General features: G+C 52.1%; 1 protein-coding gene across 1 annotated transcript in view; it reads left to right on the top strand.

The window, feature by feature from the left end:
- The window catches only part of KIAA0930 (KIAA0930 ortholog), a 47,976-nt gene that overhangs the window by 7,646 nt on the left and 16,504 nt on the right, over positions 1-23,826 (top strand). The window contains exon 2 of the mRNA XM_010368149.2: positions 23,656-23,807. Within this exon, the coding sequence (XP_010366451.2) occupies positions 23,656-23,807 (152 nt within the window). The remainder of the gene's footprint in view (positions 1-23,655; positions 23,808-23,826) is intronic.

Raw genomic sequence — 23,826 nt, 5'->3', positions numbered from 1 at the left:
CCTGGGCATCCAAATGAAAGTCCTCCCGGGGGATCCTGGAGCCTGTGGTGTAATTCATTCCGTGTCTGGGTGTGTCAGCCTGGGTTGGTGGCCACTGGGCTGTTGACAACCCCTGCCCGCATTTGATAGATGGGGCCGCCAAGGCTCAGAAGCAGGAGGGGACTGGCTGTGATGCTTTCCTCCACCCTCCTGACTTGGCCTGCTTCCAGCCACCTGTCCTTGGACCTGCCTAAGCCCCAACAGCACGAACCTTAATGTCGTCGACATTGATACCTGGCAGGGGGTGGGTGGGAAAATAAACGCTCCACAGGGTCCCTTCCTCACCCCCAGAGACACCTGTGCCCATGAGTCAAAGCTGAACTCTGCACGTTAGGGAGACGGAGGCTGAGGTCAAGTACAGAGCCCGGGCTTAGCCCCACCACATGGAGAGGCAGAGGGCCAGCCTCCCCTGGAGCCGGTCCCTGCCCGGCCCACTCTGCAGGATGGGCATTCTGGGAGAAGATCTGACTCCAGGCTTCCTGTGCCTGATGAGCTCGATCTTCCCAAGGTGGGGCAGTTAGCTCCCAGTGTCCCAGTTTCGGCTCAGGCAGCAGAATGCCCTCTGGGTCACAGCCCGTCCTGGGGGAGCTGGGATGGAGAGAAAGAGTCCCAGAATTTAACCAGCCTAGCCCTATCACTGACAAAGATAGGTAGGGGAGACTCAGAGTGGACCCTGACTGGCTCAAACAGGGTGACGAATCAGGAGGGCTGGCTGCCTGATCTCACCAGTGCTGCCTGTTGCCCCGTGGTGCAGGTGAGGAACGACAGGCAGAGTTCCCTTACTCCACGTGTCCGTTATCTTTAATGTAAAAATGCTTTGTATTGGGATGTCCTTTGAATCTTGAAAAATGCTTTTCACACTTGGAGCAACACTTACGGCAGACAAAGGGAGAAGAGCAGAATACAAGTCCACATGTGATGAAGCGTGTGGATTATCCGTGTAATTATGATAGAGAAGTGCTGCCCTGCACACCCTCGTGTGTCCTCACAGCAGTGCTGAGCAGAAGGCAGGAGGGGTGTTGTCCCGTTTACAGAGGGGGGACCGGGCCTCAGAGTGATAGGCGGACCTGGGGTGAGGTGGCCCTGGACTGGGCTTCTGCCTTCTAGTTCTTTCTGAAACCTTGCTTCATAGGCAACAACAGCCAATCAAGACCCTTCTTACCTTCTCTGCAGTTTTTGCCCCGTCTGAGTGTACATTTTTATGTATTTGTAGTCACCATTGTGTCATTCATGGAGGTCGTATTTCTGGAGCCCTGGAAATGCAGTGCTGAATTAGGGTTGATCTGACTCCTGGGAGCTTGGTGCTCACTGGTGGTGGCGGGCTGGTGCAGGCTGATGGTTCGTGCCTCTGGCTTCCCACCCCTGCCTCTGTATCCTGCTCACACACATTGCTGGGACCAGCCCAGACATCCCTCGGATCTCCAGGCCTCACTGCCAATGTAGGAGATGAAAAGTATCTTTCTTCCCACCTTAGGTTCAGGGCTGAGGTTCCTATAACAAAAGGCAGACAAGAGAAAAGTGTAATTTAGTATAAGTTTTACATGATACAGGAGCCTTCATAAGGAAATGAAGATCCAAAGAAATGGGCTCAACCTGTGTATTTTCTTTTTTTTTTTTTTTTGAGATGGAGTCTTGTTCTATTGCCCAGGCTGGAGTGCAGTGGTGCAATCTCAGCTCACTGCAACCTCTGCCCTTCCTGGGTTCAAGCAATTCTCCTGCCTCAGCTTCCTGAGTAGCTGGGATTATAGGCGGCCACCACCACGCCTGGCTAATTTTTATGTATTTTTAGTAGAGACAGGGTTTCACCATGTTGGTCAGGCTGGTCTCAAACCCCTGACCTCAGGTGATCCACCCTGCCTCAGTCTCCCAAAGTGCTGGGATTACAGGTGTGAGGCACGGCGCCCAGCCTCAGCCTGTTTATTTTCTGTGCTAGGTTTTATAAAGAAGTGGGTAATTTTGGAGGAGTCTGATTGGATAAAGAAGTGTGATCTGGGCTGGGCGAGGTGGCTCACGCCTGTAATCCCAGCACTTTGGGAGGCCGAGGTGGGTGGATCACGAGGTGATCTAAAAATTAGCCGGGCGTGGTGGCAGGTGCCTGTAATCCCAGCTACTCAGGAGGCTAAGGCAGGAGAATCGCTTGAACCTGGAAGGCGGAGGTTGCAGTGAGCCGAGATGGCGCCACTGCACTCTAGCCTGGGCGATAAAGCAAGACACCATCTCAAAAAAAAAAAAATGTGATCTGGTGGTAATAAACTGGGGGCACTTAGCAAGGCCTGTTTGTTGAGATTCTTCTCTCAACTAATCCCTGTGTCTTCAGAGATGGGGAATGCTGTGTTCCTCTGGACATAGAGAGGGTGCCTCTCACGAGGGTCTTATGACCTGCTTCAGGGAGAAGGGCAGAGGGGGGTAAGAGAGACCTTCCTACTTCTGCTATTTTCTCAAATGCCAGCGTTTTGTATTTTGGCATAACGTGGCCTGAACCCTATCACCCACTGACTCTGGGACATTTGCTCCCACCTGTGTGTGTCTCGGGCACCTCCAGCTCAGCCTGACCAAGACGTGACTCGCTGCCCGCCCCGTGTCTGCTGTCCCCTGCACGCCTCAGCCGCAGGCCAAGAGTCAGCCCTCCCTTGCCCCTCAGCCAGCTATGGCTGAGGTCCAGGCTGTGCCTGGGCTGTCTCCTCTCCCCACTTGCATCGTCCCATATGTCCCCAAGCGGCCATTCCTGACTGTGTCACTGTCACCCAGGCTGGAGTGCAGTGGCACAATCTCGGCTCACTGCACCCTCCACCCCCTGGGTTCAAGTGATTCTCCTGTCTCAGCCTCCTGAGTAGCTGAGATTACAGGTGCCTGCCACCACGCCTGGCTAACTTTTTATATTTTTAGTAGAGACAGGGTTTTGCCATGTTGCCCAGGCTGGTCTTGAACTTCTGACCTCAGGTGATCCACCCGCCTCGGCCTCCCAAAGTGTTAGGATTACAGGCGTGAGCCACCGCACCTGGCCCACGTTCACACCTTTAAGAACCTCTTGATGTCTGGAGCCCTGGAAATGCAGTGCTGAATTAGGGTTGATCTGACTCCTGGGAGCTTGGTGCTCACTGGTGGTGGCGGGCTGGTGCAGGCTGATGGTTCGTGCCTCTGGCTTCCCACCCCTGCCTCTGTATCCTGCTCACACACATTGCTGGGACCAGCCCAGACATCCCTCGGATCTCCAGGCCTCACTGCCAATGTAGGAGATGAAAAGTATCTTTCTTCCCACCTTAGGTTCAGGGCTGAGGTTCCTATAACAAAAGGCAGACAAGAGAAAAGTGTAATTTAGTATAAGTTTTACATGATACAGGAGCCTTCATAAGGAAATGAAGATCCAAAGAAATGGGCTCAACCTGTGTATTTTCTTTTTTTTTTTTTTTTTGAGATGGAGTCTTGTTCTATTGCCCAGGCTGGAGTGCAGTGGTGCAATCTCAGCTCACTGCAACCTCTGCCCTTCCTGGGTTCAAGCAATTCTCCTGCCTCAGCTTCCTGAGTAGCTGGGATTATAGGCGGCCACCACCACGCCTGGCTAATTTTTATGTATTTTTAGTAGAGACAGGGTTTCACCATGTTGGTCAGGCTGGTCTCAAACCCCTGACCTCAGGTGATCCACCCTGCCTCAGTCTCCCAAAGTGCTGGGATTACAGGTGTGAGGCACGGCGCCCAGCCTCAGCCTGTTTATTTTCTGTGCTAGGTTTTATAAAGAAGTGGGTAATTTTGGAGGAGTCTGATTGGATAAAGAAGTGTGATCTGGGCTGGGCGAGGTGGCTCACGCCTGTAATCCCAGCACTTTGGGAGGCCGAGGTGGGTGGATCACGAGGTGATCTAAAAATTAGCCGGGCGTGGTGGCAGGTGCCTGTAATCCCAGCTACTCAGGAGGCTAAGGCAGGAGAATCGCTTGAACCTGGAAGGCGGAGGTTGCAGTGAGCCGAGATGGCGCCACTGCACTCTAGCCTGGGCGATAAAGCAAGACACCATCTCAAAAAAAAAAAAATGTGATCTGGTGGTAATAAACTGGGGGCACTTAGCAAGGCCTGTTTGTTGAGATTCTTCTCTCAACTAATCCCTGTGTCTTCAGAGATGGGGAATGCTGTGTTCCTCTGGACATAGAGAGGGTGCCTCTCACGAGGGTCTTATGACCTGCTTCAGGGAGAAGGGCAGAGGGGGGTAAGAGAGACCTTCGTACTTCTGCTATTTTCTCAAATGCCAGCGTTTTGTATTTTGGCATAACGTGGCCTGAACCCTATCACCCACTGACTCTGGGACATTTGCTCCCACCTGTGTGTGTCTCGGGCACCTCCAGCTCAGCCTGACCAAGACGTGACTCGCTGCCCGCCCCGTGTCTGCTGTCCCCTGCACGCCTCAGCCGCAGGCCAAGAGTCAGCCCTCCCTTGCCCCTCAGCCAGCTATGGCTGAGGTCCAGGCTGTGCCTGGGCTGTCTCCTCTCCCCACTTGCATCGTCCCATATGTCCCCAAGCGGCCATTCCTGACTGTGTCACTGTCACCCAGGCTGGAGTGCAGTGGCCCAATCTCGGCTCACTGCACCCTCCACCCCCTGGGTTCAAGTGATTCTCCTGTCTCAGCCTCCTGAGTAGCTGAGATTACAGGTGCCTGCCACCACGCCTGGCTAACTTTTTATATTTTTAGTAGAGACAGGGTTTTGCCATGTTGCCCAGGCTGGTCTTGAACTTCTGACCTCAGGTGATCCACCCGCCTCGGCCTCCCAAAGTGTTAGGATTACAGGCGTGAGCCACCGCACCTGGCCCACGTTCACACCTTTAAGAACCTCTTGATGTCTGGAGCCCTGGAAATGCAGTGCTGAATTAGGGTTGATCTGACTCCTGGGAGCTTGGCGCTCACTGGTGGTGGCGGGCTGGTGCAGGCTGATGGTTCGTGCCTCTGGCTTCCCACCCCTGCCTCTGTATCCTGCTCACACACATTGCTGGGACCAGCCCAGACATCCCTCGGATCTCCAGGCCTCACTGCCAATGTAGGAGATGAAAAGTATCTTTCTTCCCACCTTAGGTTCAGGGCTGAGGTTCCTATAACAAAAGGCAGACAAGAGAAAAGTGTAATTTAGTATAAGTTTTACATGATACAGGAGCCTTCATAAGGAAATGAAGATCCAAAGAAATGGGCTCAACCTGTGTATTTTCTTTTTTTTTTTTTTTTTGAGATGGAGTCTTGTTCTATTGCCCAGGCTGGAGTGCAGTGGTGCAATCTCAGCTCACTGCAACCTCTGCCTCCTGGGTTTAAGCAATTCTCCTGCCTCGGCTTCCTATGTCTGCCAGGCATATAGTCCAAGACCCTTGGTGACCTGCCCCAGCTGACCCCCTGTGCCCCAGCCATAAGACTTGTTGGAGGGAGTTTCCTGAGGACCCCTCCACACTCTGCTTGGAATCACCCTCCTCACCCCGTTGTTGGCGGAAAGCGGGGGGGCGGTCCTCAGCTCTCAGCTCTAGGGCCCTTCTGTGGCCTCCTCCTGACCCATTGTTGGAATCGGCCACCGCGCCCCTTGTTCTTGGTGGCACCTGTTGATTCCTGCCCCAGTGCTGTGACTCTGCATAGCCCCCCGTGTGTGGCTCGGCTCCTGTCCCTCTCCCACCTGAGCTCCCCTCCAGGGCTCCGGCTCTTCGTCCCTTGCACCAGCTCAGAGTAGATGGATGCCTGGGCGCAGGCCCCTGGGAGTGACGGGGGAGCTGCCTAGGGGCGCGTTTGGTGGTGGGTGGGTGGAGAGGGATCTTTCTGGTGAAGAGGTGATCATTTGTTGGGGAACTGGTCCTTGAGCGAGGCATTGCCCAGACAGGGCCCCCGCCTGAGCAGAGGCGGCAGGAAAAGGGCAGCGAAGGTTCGCACTGTGATTTGCTGAGCTGCTTCAGGAAAGTCCCTGTAGCCCTCTGGGCCCCGTTCCCCATTGCAGAGTAGGGCTGCTTACTGCTCTGTCTCTACTGGGGAGGGAGTGAGGGTCAGACCTAGAGCCTCAGAGCATGTCTTGGAGGCTGCCTGTGACAGGTGGCAGAGCTGTGTCTCAGTTTCCTTTTATTAAGTAGGGAGAAGAAGGTGGACCTGGTCACTGCTCACAGCCAAGGTTCTGGGACACATGTTCACTGGTCCACACCCTTAACCACTTGAAACCAAGCCACTTGTAAAAAGCACTGTGGACACCAGGACCAGCTGCTCAGGGAGGTGGACGCTGTGTGTGCTGGGGTTTGGGGACATCAGAAGTGAGACAAGCGAGAAGAATCACACCCCACTCTGGCCCCACAAAATGGAAATCGGAACCCTGTCATCCCACAACCCTGTGAACTGTGACTTCACCCTTTGGGTCATAGATTTCCTCCCCCAAACCCCCAGCTCTGTCTGCAAGTCCCTCCTGCCAGCCCACGGACTGTCTCCATTGGCCGGTGCTGACCCGGGCCATCCCTGATAGCGCGCGCCTACCAGGGGTGTGGGGGTCTAGGATTCCAGGTTTCTCCTGACCCAGGGAGGAGGGATCTGCCCCTGCACACAGTGGGAGCTCGTTAGCTGCTGCTCAGCTCCCAGGAGCGCTCTCCCTGCAGCAAACCCGGATGAATCAGCCCCAGCCGGAGCTGCTGCTGCTTTAGGGTGCAGGGATGAGGTCATCTCTGTCAGGCTGCGACAAGAAAGCACTGCGTCCAGGATCCTTCCCTGTAGTTCAGCGGGGCCCATTCTCTCCCAGGGACACTTGGAGCCAGAGCAAGTTCCGTTGCCTTTACAGAGGGGATGTCATTTCCTCAAGTATTGTATCGGCAGCATTTCATTCCAGTGACAGCCCGGTGACGAGAGGGGTGTTGTCCCTGTTGGCAGAGGGAGACAGTGGGACTCAGGCCAAAGCACTTCTGCAGGGTCCCATAGCAGCAGGGGATGTTGGACCTAATTCTCCTGGATTCGAGGCTGGCCCCGCCTTTCTCCAGGGAAGGGCATTTGATGCCTTTTTTTCTGGGTGGGCCTGTCCTGGCATAGTGTACGAGGCAGAGCCCACCCCCTGGTTTTCACAACGAAGAGGGTCTCAGAAGTCAGAGTAGAGGAGGGCTAGGAATGCGAGTTGGTGTGGGAGTGGGTATTTCTGAGGAGGACGCTGCCTGCAGAGAGCATCAGATTGAGCAGGGGACTGAGACCCCCCGGGAAGGCAGAGCCACAGAAGGTGCCTTGCGTCCTTTTCCTGTGTGGTGTGTCATCGCCTTGCACCTCGTACACGTGGGCCTGCACACTGAGCGCCTGCCATGGGCCGAGTGTTGGGCACAGGGGTGGGTGGCACTGGGCAGATGGGTCCAGGTGTGTGCCTGGCTCCCAGCTCAGGGCCCGGTCACGGAGTGGAGGAGTGAGGAGGCGGCTGAAGCACGTGGCCTGAGTTCCTCCGCCCGGGTTTGGCGTCTCCGCAGGTATCGTGAGCTGGGGGCGTGGGTCAGCCTCAAGGTTCAAGGGTTCTGGGACTTCCTTGTGCCACAGAGCATGCTGGCATGGAGGTGGGAGGAGGTGGAATGATGACTGGGCGGTGGCTTGGTGACCTCAAGCCCAGGCAGTGGAGGAGAGGGTGGGGAAGCTGGCAGCACTGGCTCCTGGCTGAGATGGGGCACCTTTGCCTGAGGATCGGGAGAAGCCTGAGAAGTTACTCAGGAAGTGGTCAGCTGGTTGCGTAGGAGGCCGTTTTCTGTGTGGAGCAGAGCAGTGAGTTAGGAGCTCGGGTGAGGCCCGCGTGAGGATGATCTCACAGAAGACGGAAATTTGAATCGAGCCAGTGTTTCAGCTTGATGATTGTGCTTAGGAGATATTGAAACTGGAAACAGCTGTGGGGTGGGGAGCGGCAGGTGCAGTGGTCACAGGAGGTGGGGGGGATTGTGGGAATTGCTGCTTGGAGGAGGATAAAGGACGCTTTATGGGAGCCCCAATCCAGCGGGAGCCTCCACCCCATACAAGGCGCCTTAAGGTCAGGGTTTATTCTCCTTTGTCCCCCAGGACCTCACACAGTGCCTGGGGCAGAGCAGGCCGGTGGAACTGGATATGAAGCCCAGCTCCCACAAGCTTGCCAGGTACCCGGGCTTAAAGACCTTGGTTTCCTGGCCGGGCGCGGTGGCTCAAACCTGTAATCCCAGCACTTTGGGAGGCCGAGACGGGCGGATCACGAGGTCAGGAGATCGAGACCATCCTGGCTAACACGGTGAAATGCCGTCTCTACTAAAAATACAAAAAAAAAAAAAAAACTAGCCGGGCGAGGTGGCGGGCGCCTGTAGTCCCAGCTACTCCGGAGGCTGAGGCAGGAGAATGCCGTAAACCCGGGAGGCGGAGCTTGCAGTGAGCTGAGATCCGGCCACTGCACTCTAGCCCGGGCAACAGAGCAAGGCTCCGTCTCAAAAAAAAAAAAAAAGACCTTGGTTTCCTTAACTGTAAAATGGCTATTAGGCGGTCACAGATGTGGCCTGGGGATTGTGAAAGCACTTTGAGTATTTCACAACGTCGTGCAAGTCTAAGACGGGCCCATGAATAAAGTTCTGCTTGCCGGCAGCTGGGGGTGAGTGGAGAGGCTGCCGAGTGTTCTCTGAGCGCACTGAGGATGGGGCTCGGCATGTCCTGTGTTTGTCGTTGTCCACTGGCTCCCTGTGGTGGATACTGCCCTGCACTGGGCCCCGGATGCCCTGCCAGCAGGGGGCCTTGTCTGGGTGGGGAGGAGCCCTCGGGACAGGTAGTTAGGAACCAGTGTGACGAGCCTGCAGTGTGGAGCCAGGAGCATGGCTCTGCAGGCAGCTGGGGCTGTGGCCTGGCCCTGACCCATGCCAGCGGAGAGACTGCAGACCAGGGGCTCAGGCCTTGAGTTCCAAGTTCCTCATCAGGTAGTTGAAGGGAATTATTCTTACCTCTCAGGATATTTGTGAAGATCAAGTGAGTCAACGGGGTCAGGTGCACGTGGCACAAGCAGCACTCAGGATGCCTTGCAAGGGCCCTATCTGGGTCAGGGAAGGCTGGTGCTGGCGTGGGGTGGTAAGGAAGGCACCCCTAGGGGGTGACTGTGGAGGTGGCCACCGAGCTGACTTGCACAGGCCAAGCTGGACTGGGCGCCGTGCCGGTGTCCTATGCCCTGTGGTGCGGTCGAGACCTGCTGAGAGGGAGCGAGGTCTTCCAGGGGGATGCAGGGTGTGTGGTCAGGGAAGAAGGGCCGAGGCTGGCTGGAACATTGGGGACCACACGGCAGATGGCGGGGGCTGCCTGGAGAGCCTGGCTTGCCTGGTAAGGGAGCCTGGACTTCTTCCAGAGGAAGATGTGGAACCAGGCAGGGGTTTTAGGCACACACAGTGGAGAGCCCACGCTTCCCTTTGGTCAGAGGAGAGGACATGGCACTGCTCACATGGGGACCCAGTGGTCCAGCTCCCTCCTCCGAGTGTCTCGGGCAGCCGGGGCCTCCCTGGATGGTGCCTTTGTTTGCTGTGCCCCGAGGGAGGGAGGCCCTTAGCTGGAGAGGCTCTGCGAGGCACGAGTGGATGAAAGGCCTATTGAGGGGCCACAGAAGCCCATTCAGCCAGCCCTGGCAGCCTGAGTGCGGAGGCTTCTAGAGGGCCAAGGGCCGCCTGGACTCTCCCCAAAGAGGCCGGTTGACCCCACCTTTGGACCGTGGCCAGGGCCAAGTGGAGTCTGTTGCTGAGCCCCGTGTTCTCTGGAGAGGACCTTCTCCAGGCCCTTGACCCAGACAGTTCCGGGACAGGCACCCGGCATCTGCAGGCGCCCCACACAGAGATGCCTTCTCAGCCCCCTCCCCAGCAGACACTTCAGGGGTCCCCAGCCCTCTGGGGATAACGCAGAACCGCTGACCCGGGGAAAAGGGCGCGGCCCCTGCAGCTCTGCTTTCCACTCCGCTTCCTCGGCCTCAGGGCCGCTCCACCATCCGGGGCTCACTCGTCTTCCCCGCGGGGGAGTGTTGAATGCTCCCCACCTTTGCCTGCTTGATTCCTAGTTTTCCTGGAGTCCCCAGCTGACTGGAATTCCCTGTCCAGCTACCGCCTTCCCCTACTGGCCCCTGCCACAGCTACCATCTCACTTCTCACTGTGTTACTTATGAATACGTCCTGCTTTCACCGGGGCAGTGACCGCAGGAGACCAGACTAACTGATGTGAGGACGAGTGGGTTCAAGCACCAGCTCCAACCAGCTGTGGGAGCCAGACAGTCTCTCCCTCCTGCCGCATCCTCATTTGTAAAATAAAACCTGCTTCAGTTGTTGTGAGATCAAGGGCGTCAGGCTCCAGTGTTTAGCACCGTGTCTGGCACACAGGAAGCCCTGGGTGTATTTGTAAACATGCCGCAGAGTATTTGTAAAACAGGACAAAGTTATTCTGGCCTCACTTTTTATTTATTTATTTTTTTGAGACGGAGTCTCGCTTTGTGGCCCAGGCTGGAGTGCAATGGCAGGATCTCGGCTCATTGCAACCTCCGCCTCCCAGGTTCACGCCATTCTCCTGCCTCAGCCTCCCGAGTAGCTGGGACTACAGGCGCCCGCCACCTCGCCCGGCTAGAATTTTTGTATTTTTACTAGAGGCGAGGTTTTGTCGTGTTAGCCAGGATGGTCTTGATCTCCTGACCTCGTGATCCACACGTCTCAGCCTCCCAAAGTGCTGGGATTACAGGCGTGAGCCACCGCGCCTGGCTCTGGCCTCACTTTTTTTTTTTTTTTTTGTCTTTTGTTTTGTTTGCAGGATGAGGATCTGTGCGCTGCACCACTCTTAACCCTGCACTGTGGGCATGTTCGTGTAATTCCTTCAGGCTTTCCTCCTAGGCATTTTTTAAAATAGCTTCCTTCGTTTAAGTATTCAGGTATAATTTTGTGTCCTGACTTTTTTTCTCCACCATGAGCGTTTTTCCAAGTAACTGCATTGTTAAGAATATTTTGGTTACTTTTTGAATAGGTAAATGTGCTCAGGGTACAAAATACAAAGGTATGAGAAGATACTTAATGAAAATACTGAGTCTTTTTTTCTCCTCTATAGTTTCCCCAGAGGCCATGAAGATACTAGTAATGATGTAATAATACTTTCCCACCCTGGGTGCTGGCTCGGTGGTGACCCGGGGTGCTCATCTGGTGCTGATGCTGGGTGCTTATCTGGTGCTGATCCTGGGTGCTGGCTCAGTGCTGACTCTTGGTGCTCACCTGGTGCTGATCCTGGGTGCTTATCTGGTGCTGATCCTGGGTGCTCATCTGGTGCTGATCCTGGGTACTGGCTTATTGCTGACCCTGGGTGCTTATGTGGGGCTGATCCTGCGTGCTGGCTCAGTGCTGACTCTAGGTGCTTATCTGGTGCTGATCCTAGGTCCTGGCTCGGTGCCAGCACAATTTTAAAGCCTTCACGTGGATGGACTCACTTAAATTCTCAACACCCCAGGAGGTAGATACCATTGTTACTGCCATTTTACAAGTCAGGCAACAGGCACCAAGAGGTTTGGATTTGTCTGTCACATGACCAGAACCGCTGGAGCCAGGATGGACCCTGACAATCTGGCTTCCTCACCTCCCTTCTCTTCCGCAGGCTCCAGCAGGTATCGGAGTCATCTTAAACGATTGGCTTTAATAGGAAAAACCTCTAATACTGGTCTGCTCTCCATTTTTCTCTTCATTTATCCTAGAGAATTTTCCTCTTTGGAACAGATAGAGTTGCTTCAATCTTTTTTAATTGCTGTGTAGTATTCTGTTCCGTGAATGTCTTAGAGTTAGTTAATTTAGTTACTATCCCTATTGATAGGAAAAGTCTAGTATTTTGCCAGCAGTGCTGTAATACTTACAGAATTTTACGTAGGTGGCAGGTAGTGAGACCACAGGGAAAAATTCATCTTGTGAGATCGCTGGATCAGAGGTAAAATGCGTTTGTGATTTTGACCGTCTGATGTTTTTGGCAGTTTACGTTCCTACTGCAGGATATAAAGTCCCTGTTTCTCCACATCCTCTTTGACCTGAAGTGTTGTCAGGTATTTTGATCTTTGCAAATCTGATAGGTGGAAAATAGAATCTTGAGGCTTTAATTTACTCTCTAATTGTGTCAAGTTGAGCGTGTTTTTGTGTTCTAAAACCACTTATATCTCCTTCTGCTTTCCTTGCCGTTTTATTTTCTTATGCATTGTATACAATTTAGTATTCGTTAAGGAAATTGCCCTCGTTTAAGAGTTCCATCGGCTGGGCGCGGTGGCTCACGCCTGTAACCCCAGCTCTTTGGGAGGCTGAGGCGGGTGGATCACCTGAGGTCAGGAGTTCAAGACCAGCCTCAACATGGAGAAACCCTGTCTCTACTAAAAATGCAAAATTAGCCAGGTGTGGTGCTGCATGCCTGTCATCCCAGCTACTCTGGAGGCTGAGGCAGGAGAATTGCTTGAACCTGGGAGGTGGAGGTTGCGGTGAGCCGAGATCATGCCATTGCACTCCAGCCTGGGGAACAAGAGCAAAACTGCGTCTCAAAAAAAAAAAAAAAAAAGTTCTGCCTATGTTTCCAGTGTGGTGTTTGTTTTTTGCTTTATTTATGGCGGTAGTGGGGGTTGCTGGTTTTTTTCCTATCGAAATTTTTAATTTTTGGCCAAGCCCAGTGGCTCATGCTTGTAATTCCAGCACTGTGGGAGGCCAAGGCGAGCTGATTGCTTGAGCTCAGGAGTTTGAGACCAGCCTGGGCAACATAGTGAGACCTCATCTCTACAAAAAATACAAAAATTAGCCAGGTGTGGTGGCGTGTGCCAATAGTCCCAGCCACTCAGGAGGCTGAGGTGGGAGGATCACTTGAGACTGGGGAGGTCAAGGTTGCAGTGATTGTGCCACTGCACTCCAGCCTAGGTGACAGAGTGGGACCCTGTCTCAAATAAAAAAAAAAAGACATTTTAAGTGTTTATGTAGTTTGATCATTCTTTCCTTAATAGCTTTTATGTTCTCCTTAGAAAGGCTTCTCCCTCTCTGAGGGAATAAAAAATCCTCTCATGGTTTTTCTTTTTTATAGTTTTACTTTTAACATTAAAAGTTTTAATCTTTTTGGAATTTATTTTGGCTTGAGGAGGGACCCAACCTTATTCTTTTTCCTCAGCATACCACTTGTACCAAGACCAATTGTGGAAGAAGAATCGGCATCCTATTGATTTGAAGTGCTGTCTTCATAAAAACTCTTGGCCAGGCGCAGTGGCTTATGCCTATAATCCCAGCACTTTGGGAGGCTGAGGCAGGCAGATCACCTGAGGTCAGGCGTTCGAGACCAGTCTGCTCACTATGGTGATACCCCGTCTCTACTAAAATAGAAAAATTAGCTGGGCATGGTTGCACATGCCTGTAATCCCAGCTACTCAGGAGGCTGAGACAGGAGAATCGCTTGAACCTGGGAGGCAAAGATTGTGAGCCAAGATCGTGCCACTGTACCCCAGCCCGGGCAACAAGAGTGAGACTCCATCTCAAAAAACTACAACAACAAACCCAAAAACTCAGTTATTGTGTGTTTGAGTTTTGTGTTTTTGCTTTCTATTCTGTTCCATGGATCTGTCCAATCATGTACTGATACCACCTTGCTGTCATTAATCATTTAATTCATTTATTCAATTAGCAAATGTTTATTATGTCCTATATGCCAGAAGCCATTCTGGAAACTGAGTGTATAGCATTGAACAAAATGATCAAAGAGTAAAAAATAATCATATCTTCGTGGAGCTTAAGTTCTGGTAGGGCATCTGTGTGAAAACATACGCCGGCTTTGGTAGGGCCGGTGTTGGCAAACTATACTCCAAATCTGGACTGTTTCCTGTTTTTATAAAGAAATTTTTATTGGAACGTAGCCACATCCGTTTCTTTATGTATTGCCATGGCTGATTTTCTAGTTGAGACAGGACCCTGTGGTCTGCAAAGCTGAAGATATTTTCTCTCTGGACTTTCATGGAATTTGCCGACTCCTTTACTAGGGAAAGACTGAAAGTAAACAGAACAAATAGGCAAAATATATATTTGATAGTGACAAGTGCTGTGGAGAAAAATCAAGCTGGAAGTGGGATAGGGCATATTGGGGATGGGATTTGCAACTTTAAATCAGTTGCTTTGGGAAGGCCTCTCTGAGAAGGAGGTGATATTTCAGCGAAGAGCCTGGGGGCAGGTCAGGAAATAAGCTTGGTGGAGGAATTTGAGCCGTGAAGTGATGAGAACTGATTTGTGTTCTAGCAATGGGCAGGGTGGAAATGCAGAGACCAGTGAGCAGGCAGTGATGGTGATATGGGCCGGGATGGTGACACGTAGCACAGGGTAGAAGCAGTGTTTTGTGAGAAGTGGGTGGGGCTGGGGGGTCTGGGCACAGTGGCTCACACCTATAATCCCAGCACTTAGGAAGGCCTAGGTGGGAGGATCGCTTGAGCCCAGGAGTTCAAGACCAGCCTGGGCAACATGGTTAAACTCTGCCTCTACAAAGAATACAAAACAGAACTGGGCGGGGTATTGCATGCCTGTAGTCCCAGCTACTTGGGAAAGTAAGGTGGGAGGATCGCTTGAGGCCGGGGGCGGAGGCTGCAGTGTGTCATGATCATAGCACTGTGCTCCAGCCTGGGCGACATAGACCCTGTCCCAAAATAAAATAATAAATATAAATCAAGAATGGGTGTTGAATTTGATTGAATGTTCTTCCAGGATCTATGGAGATAATCCTGTTACTTCTCTTTTGAACTCTAAATATGAATATATTAATAGATTTTCTAATATTGAACTTTTGTTTTTTTTTTTTTTTTGAGACCGAGTCTCACTCTATCATCCAGACTGGAGTGGCCCAATCTTGATCACTGCAACCTTTGCCTCCTGGGTTCAAGCAATTCTCATGCCTTAACATCCTGAGTAGCTGGGATGGATTATAGGCAAGTGCCACCACACCCGGATAATTTTTTTGTATTTTTAGTAGAGACAGAGTTTCACCGTGTTTGCCAGGCTGGTCTTGAACTCCTGACCTCAGGTCATCTGCCCGCCTCGGCATCCCAAAGTGCTGGGATTACAGGTGTGAGCCACCGAGCTTGGCCTAAACCATTCTTTATTCTCAATTAAATCCTGCTTGGCTAATGGCATATATTTTTAAAAAGTTGCTGGATTCTTTTAAATGCTATATTTAAGATTTTTGTCTTGACATCTGTAAGTGAGATTAGCCTGTAATTTTCTGTGTGTGTGGTCTTTGAAATTAATACTGTGCCTCCTTGTAAAAATGAGTTGGCATGTTTCTTAGGCTCTGAAGTTGGGTGAGTAGCCCTGAAGCTAGCTGTTTCCTGAAGATCTGATAGAATTGCTTTCCCAAAATCACTTCTTGGGCTGGGCGCAGTAGTTCATGCCCGTAATCCCAGCACTTTGGGAGGCTGAGGCAGACGGATCACTTGAGCTCAGGCGCTGGGGACTAGCCTGGGCAACATGGTGAAACCTGTCTCTACCAAAAATACAAAAAGTAGCTGAGTGTGGTGGTGCATGTCTATGGTTCCAATTACTTAAGGAGGCTGAAACAAGAGGATTGCTTGAGCCCGGGAAATGGAGGTTGCAGTGAGCCAAGATCCAGTGACAGCACTCCAGCCTGGGTAACATAGATTCCGTCTCAAAAAAAAAAAAATTAACCTCTTGGCCTGCTGCGCTAATGTACTTTTTTGGGGGGTAGTTCTTGGACATTTTTCTTTATTTAATACAGAACTATCATTTTTAATCGCTGTAAACTATTTTAATTAGGGCTTTACCATAACTTGCTTAACTTGTGTGGTTTAATGGTTTAATCCTTTTCTAGAAAAGGATTGGGGTGGGTTTCAAGGAGTGCCTCCTGAAGTCGAATTCATGATTACTCTCAGGGTCTGGTTGGTGGGAAATATGCCAAGCTATCATAGTAACCAGAGTGGCAGTTGTCATTCATCGTTTCTAAGTGCGGGTTGCACTGCCGAGCGCTGTGTAGGATCTCATTTGGTCTCCATGGTAACCGTAGGAGGCAGCTGTTCTGATTTTACTGATGAGGAAACTGAGGGTCGGAGAGGTTCAGTCACTTACCCACTTGGGCAGTGCATCAGGAACGGGAATCAAGTCTGCTCTTGAACTCCAGTCTGACAGATTCTTCCCCCATCCCGTATAGTGATTGGATTCATGTGAAAGGCCTCGAAAGATAAAAGTTGCCCTTCCTTTTCAGTGTGCCTCTGAAGAACCATCTCCGTGGGAAATAATTAAATCATGTTACATTGGCACTCGGCTGGGAAATGGATCCCACAGCCCCTGTGCATGAAGCTCTTATCTAAAGTTCTTCCAGGCATTCTCAGGCTATCCCAGGAAGCCCTGAGGGTGCTTCAGGGCTCAGAGGGGCCCCTGTGAGCCCACCCCGCTGGGGACTTAGAAGTTGGGGGAGGGGGGAGGTTTGAAAGCCTGAGTTGCTTTCCTAGCTGTTCACCAGGTGACCCCTGGGTTCCCTCAGTTTCTGCATTTGTAACACAGCTGGGAGAATCCTCGTGCAGGGCCAGGGTAAGGATAAGGATGTGGGCTTATTCAGGAGAAGGATATGGGCTCTGTTGCAGGGGCTGGGTTTGAGTCTCAGCTCCTGAATACGCCTAATCTAGCCACTCGAGTCTCAAGTTTTGGCTGAAAATGAAAACTGAGGTTTGAAACTAAGCTGAGGTTGTCCCCGCCTCATAAAGTTGCCCTGAGGATCCGAAAAGACAATGGGTGGAAGGGTTTTTTTCTTTTTTTTTTGAGACGGAGTCTTGCTCTGTGGCCCGGGCTGGAGTGCAGTGGCCGGATCTCAGCTCACTGCAAGCTCCGCCTCCCGGGTTTACGCCATTCTCCTGCCTCAGCCTCCCGCGTAGCTGGGACTACAAGCGCCCGCCACCTCGCCCGGCTAGTTTTTTGTATTTTTTAGGAGAGACGGGGTTTCACCGTGTTAGCCAGGATGGTCTCGATCTCCTGACCTCGTGATCCACCTGTCTCGGCCTCCCAAAGTGCTGGGATTACAGGCTTGAGCCACCGCGCCCGGCCGGGTGGAAGGGTTTTATAAACTGTTAGGCTGGGCTGAGCGTGGTGGCTCACGCCTGTAATCCCAGCACTTTGGGAGGCTGAGGCAGGTGGATCACCTGAGGTCAGGAGTTTGAGACCAGCCTGGCCAACATGGTGAAACCCTCTCTCTACTAAAAGAAACAAAAAAATATATAAAATAAAAATAAAAAAAATTAGCTGGGTGTGATGGCGCCTGCCTGTAACCCACCTACTCAGGAGGCGGAGGTGGGAGAATCACCTGAACCTGGGAGGCCGGGGTTGCAGTGAGCCGAGATCGTGCCATTGCACTCCAGCCTGAGCGACAAGAGTGAGACTCCGTCTCAAAAATAAATGAATGAATAAATAAGTAAACAAACTGTAGGGTGCAGGGCACATGTGAGCTGTCATCACATTCCTCGCTCCTGAAACCAGCACTGTTGAGCCGTTGGTGCTGGCATGTCATCCATCCAGTGTCATGCAGAACTAGGAGGAGAACTAGTGGCAACTCAGAGGTGGCGGACACTGCACTGGGGTGTGGACGGCCCAGGCTTAATGCTCACTTCCCACGCGCCCTCTCCCCTGCTCGTCCCTGGAGTCACTCGCCTGGAAAGGGCTCTACCAGTTCTGGAGTTGGAAGAAAGTGACTGACTTACAGAAGCAGGTCACTCGCTTGAGGCAGGGGAGGCAGCCGGATTGCCAGAACTCCTAGCAAATATCAGTTTTCCCAGTCCAGGCCATTGCCATTATTCACGGATTCATCTACTCACTGAAATTTATTTGTGACCCCAGAATCAGTACTCATGGTCCTTTCAGGTTAATGACTTGACATTCATGGAGTGTCGAAAAATTCCTTACCTGACACATGTTTCCAGCTGAGGTCAGACAAGGCGATGCTGCATCTTCGTATGTCAGTCCTCACACTGTAAAGTAGTGTCCTTTTTGCGTCTAATTAGTGCCATGTCTTTTGCATTTGTTGTGCTTTTTGTCAGTGATTTAACATGGCCCTGGGCTGAGGTGCTGTCTAATCCCAGGCACGAGATGGCTGTGATGTACTTTTTGGAGAAAATACACGTGTTAGAGAAGCTTCGTTCAATATTGATTGTTGCTGGCCATGAGTTCAATGTTAGTGAATGAACTATGTATTAATATGGTGTCTTTTTTTTTTTTTTTTTAAAGGGAGTCTCACTCTGTCTCCCGGGCTAGAGTGCAGTGGCGTGATTTTACCTCACTGCAACTTCCGCCTCCCGGGTTCAAGCGATTCTCCTGCCTTAGCCTCCCAAATAGCCAGAATTACGGCGCCCGCCACCACGCCTGGCTAATTTTTGTATTTTTAGTAGAGATGGGGTTTTGCGATTTTGGCCAGGCTGGTCTTTTACCTCCTGACCTCAAGTAATCTGCCCTCCTTAGCCTTCCAAAGTGCTGGGATTACAGGCATGAGCCACCGCATCTGGCCTCAAATAAGGTGTCTTGAAAGAGAAACATACATAAAGCAAGGTTATGAATTGATCAGTTGCTGAAAATGTGATCAGAGGACCCTAACCTTGTATTTCCCCTAGGAGCCAGTGGGCTGGTATTGACTAATTCAGTGTTCACGGCTGCCTCAGATGAGGAGAATGGACAGCAATCTGGCTCCATAGGACCCCGGGAGGGAAGGCAGGCCCGCGGGCACAGAGCTGTCGGAGGTGCTACCACAGTGAGCCTGGCTCAGCTATTCGGGGACCACATCTGCTTCCATAAGTCTCCACTGTGCTTGAGGGTGGGGAAGGCCTGCAGCCCTGACTGGCAAGACAGTAGGGAGAAGGGGCAGACCGAAGTCTGGAGATGAGGAGGCTCTGTGCTGGTCTAGCAGCTCCCAGGGCTCGTGACCCAGGGGATTTCTTGCTTGGCAGGCCCTGGGAAAGGGTGAAGGGAGAAGGGGTTTGCTTGTGGGAGAAAGAGTCAGCAGTGACTTCACAGGCCAGCTGTACCTTGTGTGCTTATTCACAGCCAGTTACTGCACCGCATGGCCAAAGGACACTGGAAGGTTTGGGATCCACTGACGTCATCCAGGCAGGTCACACTGCTGTGCTTGGTGTCAGTGTTTCTGGCATGCAGGGCGGCAGAGCAGAGGGTCTCCAGCAGCCCACGTTGCAGCAGCTGGAGCTGTGCAGCCAGCAGAGCGCGTTCACTTCCAGCCAAGTCCTTACCTTGGATTCTGGGCGGGTGGCAGGTCAGAGACCCATCTGACAGGTGGAATCACTGAGGGTCAGAGAGGTTGGTTGAATGAATTGGCCACCTGGGTAGGGAGGGAGTAGCATCAGGACCTGAGCTCACATGTGTTTGACTGCAACTCCTAACATTGTACTGTGCCTCCGGGAATCAGAGAGATCCCTCCAGTCCCGACCTTTCCTGGCTCTTGGATGTGGAGTGTGTCTGTGTTTGCCTCCCTTCCTCCCTCTGAAGAGAGGGAATCTCTTCTCTCTCCACTCTCCCCGCTCCCTTTCTTAATGAGTCCTATGCTATTAAAAGTTGCACATTCATGGGAAAAAGTAATATAATCTTATGACTGAAAATATTAAGTCAAAACAAAAAAAAAAAGGAAAACATCACTCTGTTCAACTCATCCACTCCTACCGTTCTGGTCTGTTTACCTGTAGTGTTTCCATGTGATTTACGGAGTTGTCATCAGTGTGTCTACAACTTGGGGTTCTGCTTTTCCGCTAAACATCGTATTACACACATTCCCGTGCATCCGCATGTCATTTTTTTTTTTTTTTTTTTTTTTGAGACAGAGTCTCGCTCTGCCCCCAGGCTGGAGTGCAGTGGCCGGATCTCAGCTCACTGCACGCTCCGCCTCCCGGGTTCCCGCCATTCTCCTGCCTCAGCCTCCCGAGTAGCTGGGACTACAGGCGCCGCCACCTCGTCCAGCTAATTTTTTTGTATTTTTAGTAGAGGCGGGGTTTCACCGTGTTCGCCAGGATGGTCTCGATCTCCTGACCTCGTGATCCGCCCGTCTCGGCCTCCCACAGTGCTGGGATGACAGGCGTGAGCCACCGCGCCCGGCCCGCATGTCATCTTTATAGCCATCCTTTAAGAAGATGGGTGACGATTTGGTCGAATACATACGGCTTGCTTTACCTCGGGGAAGTGTCCGAAATTGCAGAATGCTGTGTCCTTTCCTTTCGTCGTCTTCGTCGTGGTCACTGCTGTTACTTTCTCTCATAAGTACCGCCATGAAGCGTTTTTGTGCCAAAGGCCTTTAATTGTGCACTCCGCCATAAGGTAGATGCATAGGAATGAGAAAGTGCTCATTAGCTTCTCACGTTTTGTTCTCTAGCACATCGGAGAGTTCCAGTTCAGTGCACCCTTGCCAGCATCAGCTACAACGTAACAATTTTATTGGCGTATAATCTATGTAAAATAAACTGCATATATGTAGACTGAACAGTTTGATAAGTTTTTACGTTTTTTAAATTAATTAATTTTTTGAGACAGGGTCTCGCTCTGTCACCCAGGCTGGAGTGCAGTGGCGCCATCTCGACTCACTGCAGCCTCCACCTCCCGGGTTCAAGTGATTCTCGTGCCTCAGCCTCCTGAGTATCTGGGACTACAGGTGAGCACCACCACACCTGCCTAAGTTTTGTATTTTTAGTAGAGATGGGGGTTCACCATGTTGCTCAGGCTGGTCTTGAACTCCTGACCTCAAGTGATCCGCCCGCCACGGCCTCCCAAAGTGCTGAGATCACAGGTGTGAGCCACTGTGCTTGGCCTAAATTTTGTTTTTTAATACGCTTTTAGAGACAGAGTCTCATTCTGTCCCTCAGGCAGAAGTGCAGTGGTTTGATCATAGCTTACTGCAGCCTCGAACTCCTGGGATCAAGTGATCCTCCCACCTCAGCCTCTGTAGTAGCTGGGACCACAGCCATCTGCCATCATGCCCAGCTAATTTTTATTTTTTTGTAGAGACAGGGTCTCACTACATTGCCCAGGCTGACCTTGAACTCCTGGCCTAAAGCAATCCTTCCGCCTTGGCCTCTCAAAGTGCTGGAATTACAGGTGTGAGCTACCTCACCTGGCCAAGTTTGATGAGTTTTGATGGCCATACACACCTGTGAAACCAACGCCACAATCAAGACACAGAACCTTTCAGGGCAGCCACCCATCTGCTTTAAGTCACTCCAATTCTGCCTTTTCTGAAACATCACGTGAATGGGATCACACAGTAAATAGCTTTTTGCGCCTGATTTCTTTTGCTCTGCAGGACAAGTTTGAGGTTTATCCACGGTGTGGTGTGGATCACTAGTTTGTTTTTATTGTGACCTGTGTGCATCCTCCTGGTTTCCAGTTTGGGGCCGTTATGAACAAAGATGCCGTGAACATTTGTGTACCAGTCTCTGTGGACATGTGCTTCATTTCTCTTGGGCAGGTACCTAGGAGTGGCTAGTGACTGGTTTTGTAAGTATATGTTTAACTCTGTGAGAATCTGGCAGTTTTCCTAAGGGCTGTGTTTTTTTTGGTTTGATTTTGTTGTTGTTGTTGTTGTTTGTTTGTTTTTTGAGACAGAGTCTCGCTTTGTTGCCTAGGCTGGAGCGCAGTGGTGCAAACTCGGTTCACTGCAACCTCTGCCTCCCAGGTTCAAGCGATTCTCCTGCCTCAGCCTCTAGAGTAGCTGGGACTATAGGTGTCCATCACCACACCTGGCTTATTTATTGGTTTGTTTGTTTATTTTTTCTGAGATGGAGTCTTGCTCTGTCACCCAAGCTGGAGTGCAACGGTGCGATCTTGGTTCACTGTAACCTCTGCCTCCCGGGTTCAAGTGATCCTCCCGCCTCAGCCTCTTGAGTAGCTGGGATTACAGGCACCCGCCATCATGCCCGGCTGATTTTTGTATTTTTAGTAAAAACAGGGTTTCACCATGTTGGCCAGGCTGGTCTTGAACTCCTGACCTCAGGTGATCTGCCCCCCCTCCCCCTGCCAGCCTCCCAAAGTACTGGAATGACAGGCGTGAGCCACCACACCTAGCCAAGGGCTGGTTTTTAAAGACTAAATTTATTCTCTTATTCTGTTGGGCTCTAAGAGGGAAGCAAAAGTAAAACAATGTTAAGAGGAGGTAACAAAGAATTGAATTTTATCCAGGAATAATCATAGCGCTTTGCTTAATTTTGCAGGGGTCTGTAGTAGGGTGACTTGGGCATTGCCTGTTGCAAAAACGCGGCAGGAATTTCGAAGCGACTCTGCAGACGGCATGCATGTGTGGTTCCCCCAGGTCCTGTGAGCCTGGAAGGTCTTGCCAGTGCTGTGGGCTCTCCTGACCCTCACCCCTGGAGGCTGACAAGGCTTGATGACCCAGACCCTCACCAATGAAGCCTCCTTCTCTTTTCCTCCTTCTCACTGCCCTAGAGCCCAGGAGCCAGGCAGGGCATGGGAATGGGTGGGTAACACACTGTTGGGCTGTGGGCCGGGGGCCGGGGCCGCTTCGAGTCCTGGTTCTTTGGTTAGTGGTGTGGCTGACGTCAGCCAAGGCTGGGGTGTTCTGCATTTGACTCGGCTGATGGCCGAGTCCTGGTCGGCCCACTGGTCTGCCTGTGAGGGCGAGAGAGGGTCCCAGCACCACTGGCCCTCAGGTTCCCCATCTCCAAGTGTCAGGATTAGTTCCTTCCAGCTGGTACTAGTGCGATCTAGCACCAGCACTAGATCGCACCGGTCAGTGAGGAAGACGCACAACAAAAGCAGCCCTGGTTTAATCTACTGAGTTGATAAGAGGGAGCTTGGCAGCATATTTCGAAGTGCTGAATCCGTCTAGAGAGGGGACAAACCCACCTGTGTTGATCCTACTGTGTGCCCGTGGTCTCGGTGTGTCTGCAGGTGCCCCGAGGAACCTGTGGCTCAGAGCCCCCGCCCATTGTCCCAGCACCAGCGGCCGCGCTGGAACGGAAACCCAGATCTTCCCTACCAAAGCCGGTGGGCTTTTTCTCTTTTGCAAGAAAATATTACAAATATATATCATAAAGAAATACCATTTGTAATACAAGGAGACGTCCCCGTGAGGATCAGATGAGCACCAAGCTGGTGAGCTTTCAAGGCCAGCAGTGCAGACGCAGGGCAGGGGTGGGGCGGGTGCTGTCTCCCCGCGGTTCCCGCCTGCAGCCTTGGAGGGCGGCTGTCCCTTTAAGTCGGGTTCCCGTTGGGATTGCCGCAGCCATCGGGGAGTGGGTGGGGGTGAGAGATGTTGGTGAGAGCCCTGCCTCTCCAAAGGCCCCCCCAGCCAAGTCTTCCCAGCTTCCAGCCCAGACAGCAGCCAGCCAGTGGCGTTGCTGGCTCCTCGGGATTTTCCTTTTCCACCGAAGCTGCTGATTCATCCCCAGGCTGGAGTCGGGCTCAGCTGTGGGGCTGGGAGCACGGGCTCTCAGGCTGCTGCTGGGTGGAGGAACTGGGCCTCCCGGGAGGTGTCCTCCAGCCTCTCTGGATGCTCCATGGGTGGGGGTCGGGAGTGGTGAGGGAGGGGCAGCGCATCTCAGAGCCCTGGCAAATTTCTGGCCAGAAATGTGGGGGTATGGGCACGGCTTGGCCAAGGCCATGCTGCAAGGGCCAGGGTGGCCGTCCTTCCTCACTTCTGTCTGGCCTCCCTCTGCAGGGTGCTTCAAGGATGACCGCATTGTCTTCTGGACTTGGATGTTCTCCACCTACTTCATGGAGAAATGGGCTCCCCGGCAGGACGACATGCTTTTCTATGTGCGCCGGAAGCTGGCGTACTCGGGCAGCGAAAGCGGTGCAGACGGGAGGAAGGTGAGTGACCCCTGGCCCC

The sequence above is a fragment of the Rhinopithecus roxellana genome, chromosome 13 (genome assembly GCF_007565055.1).
Source record: "Rhinopithecus roxellana isolate Shanxi Qingling chromosome 13, ASM756505v1, whole genome shotgun sequence".
Lineage (NCBI taxonomy): Eukaryota > Metazoa > Chordata > Mammalia > Primates > Cercopithecidae > Rhinopithecus > Rhinopithecus roxellana.
This window is presented reverse-complemented; position numbering and strand designations above follow the sequence as displayed.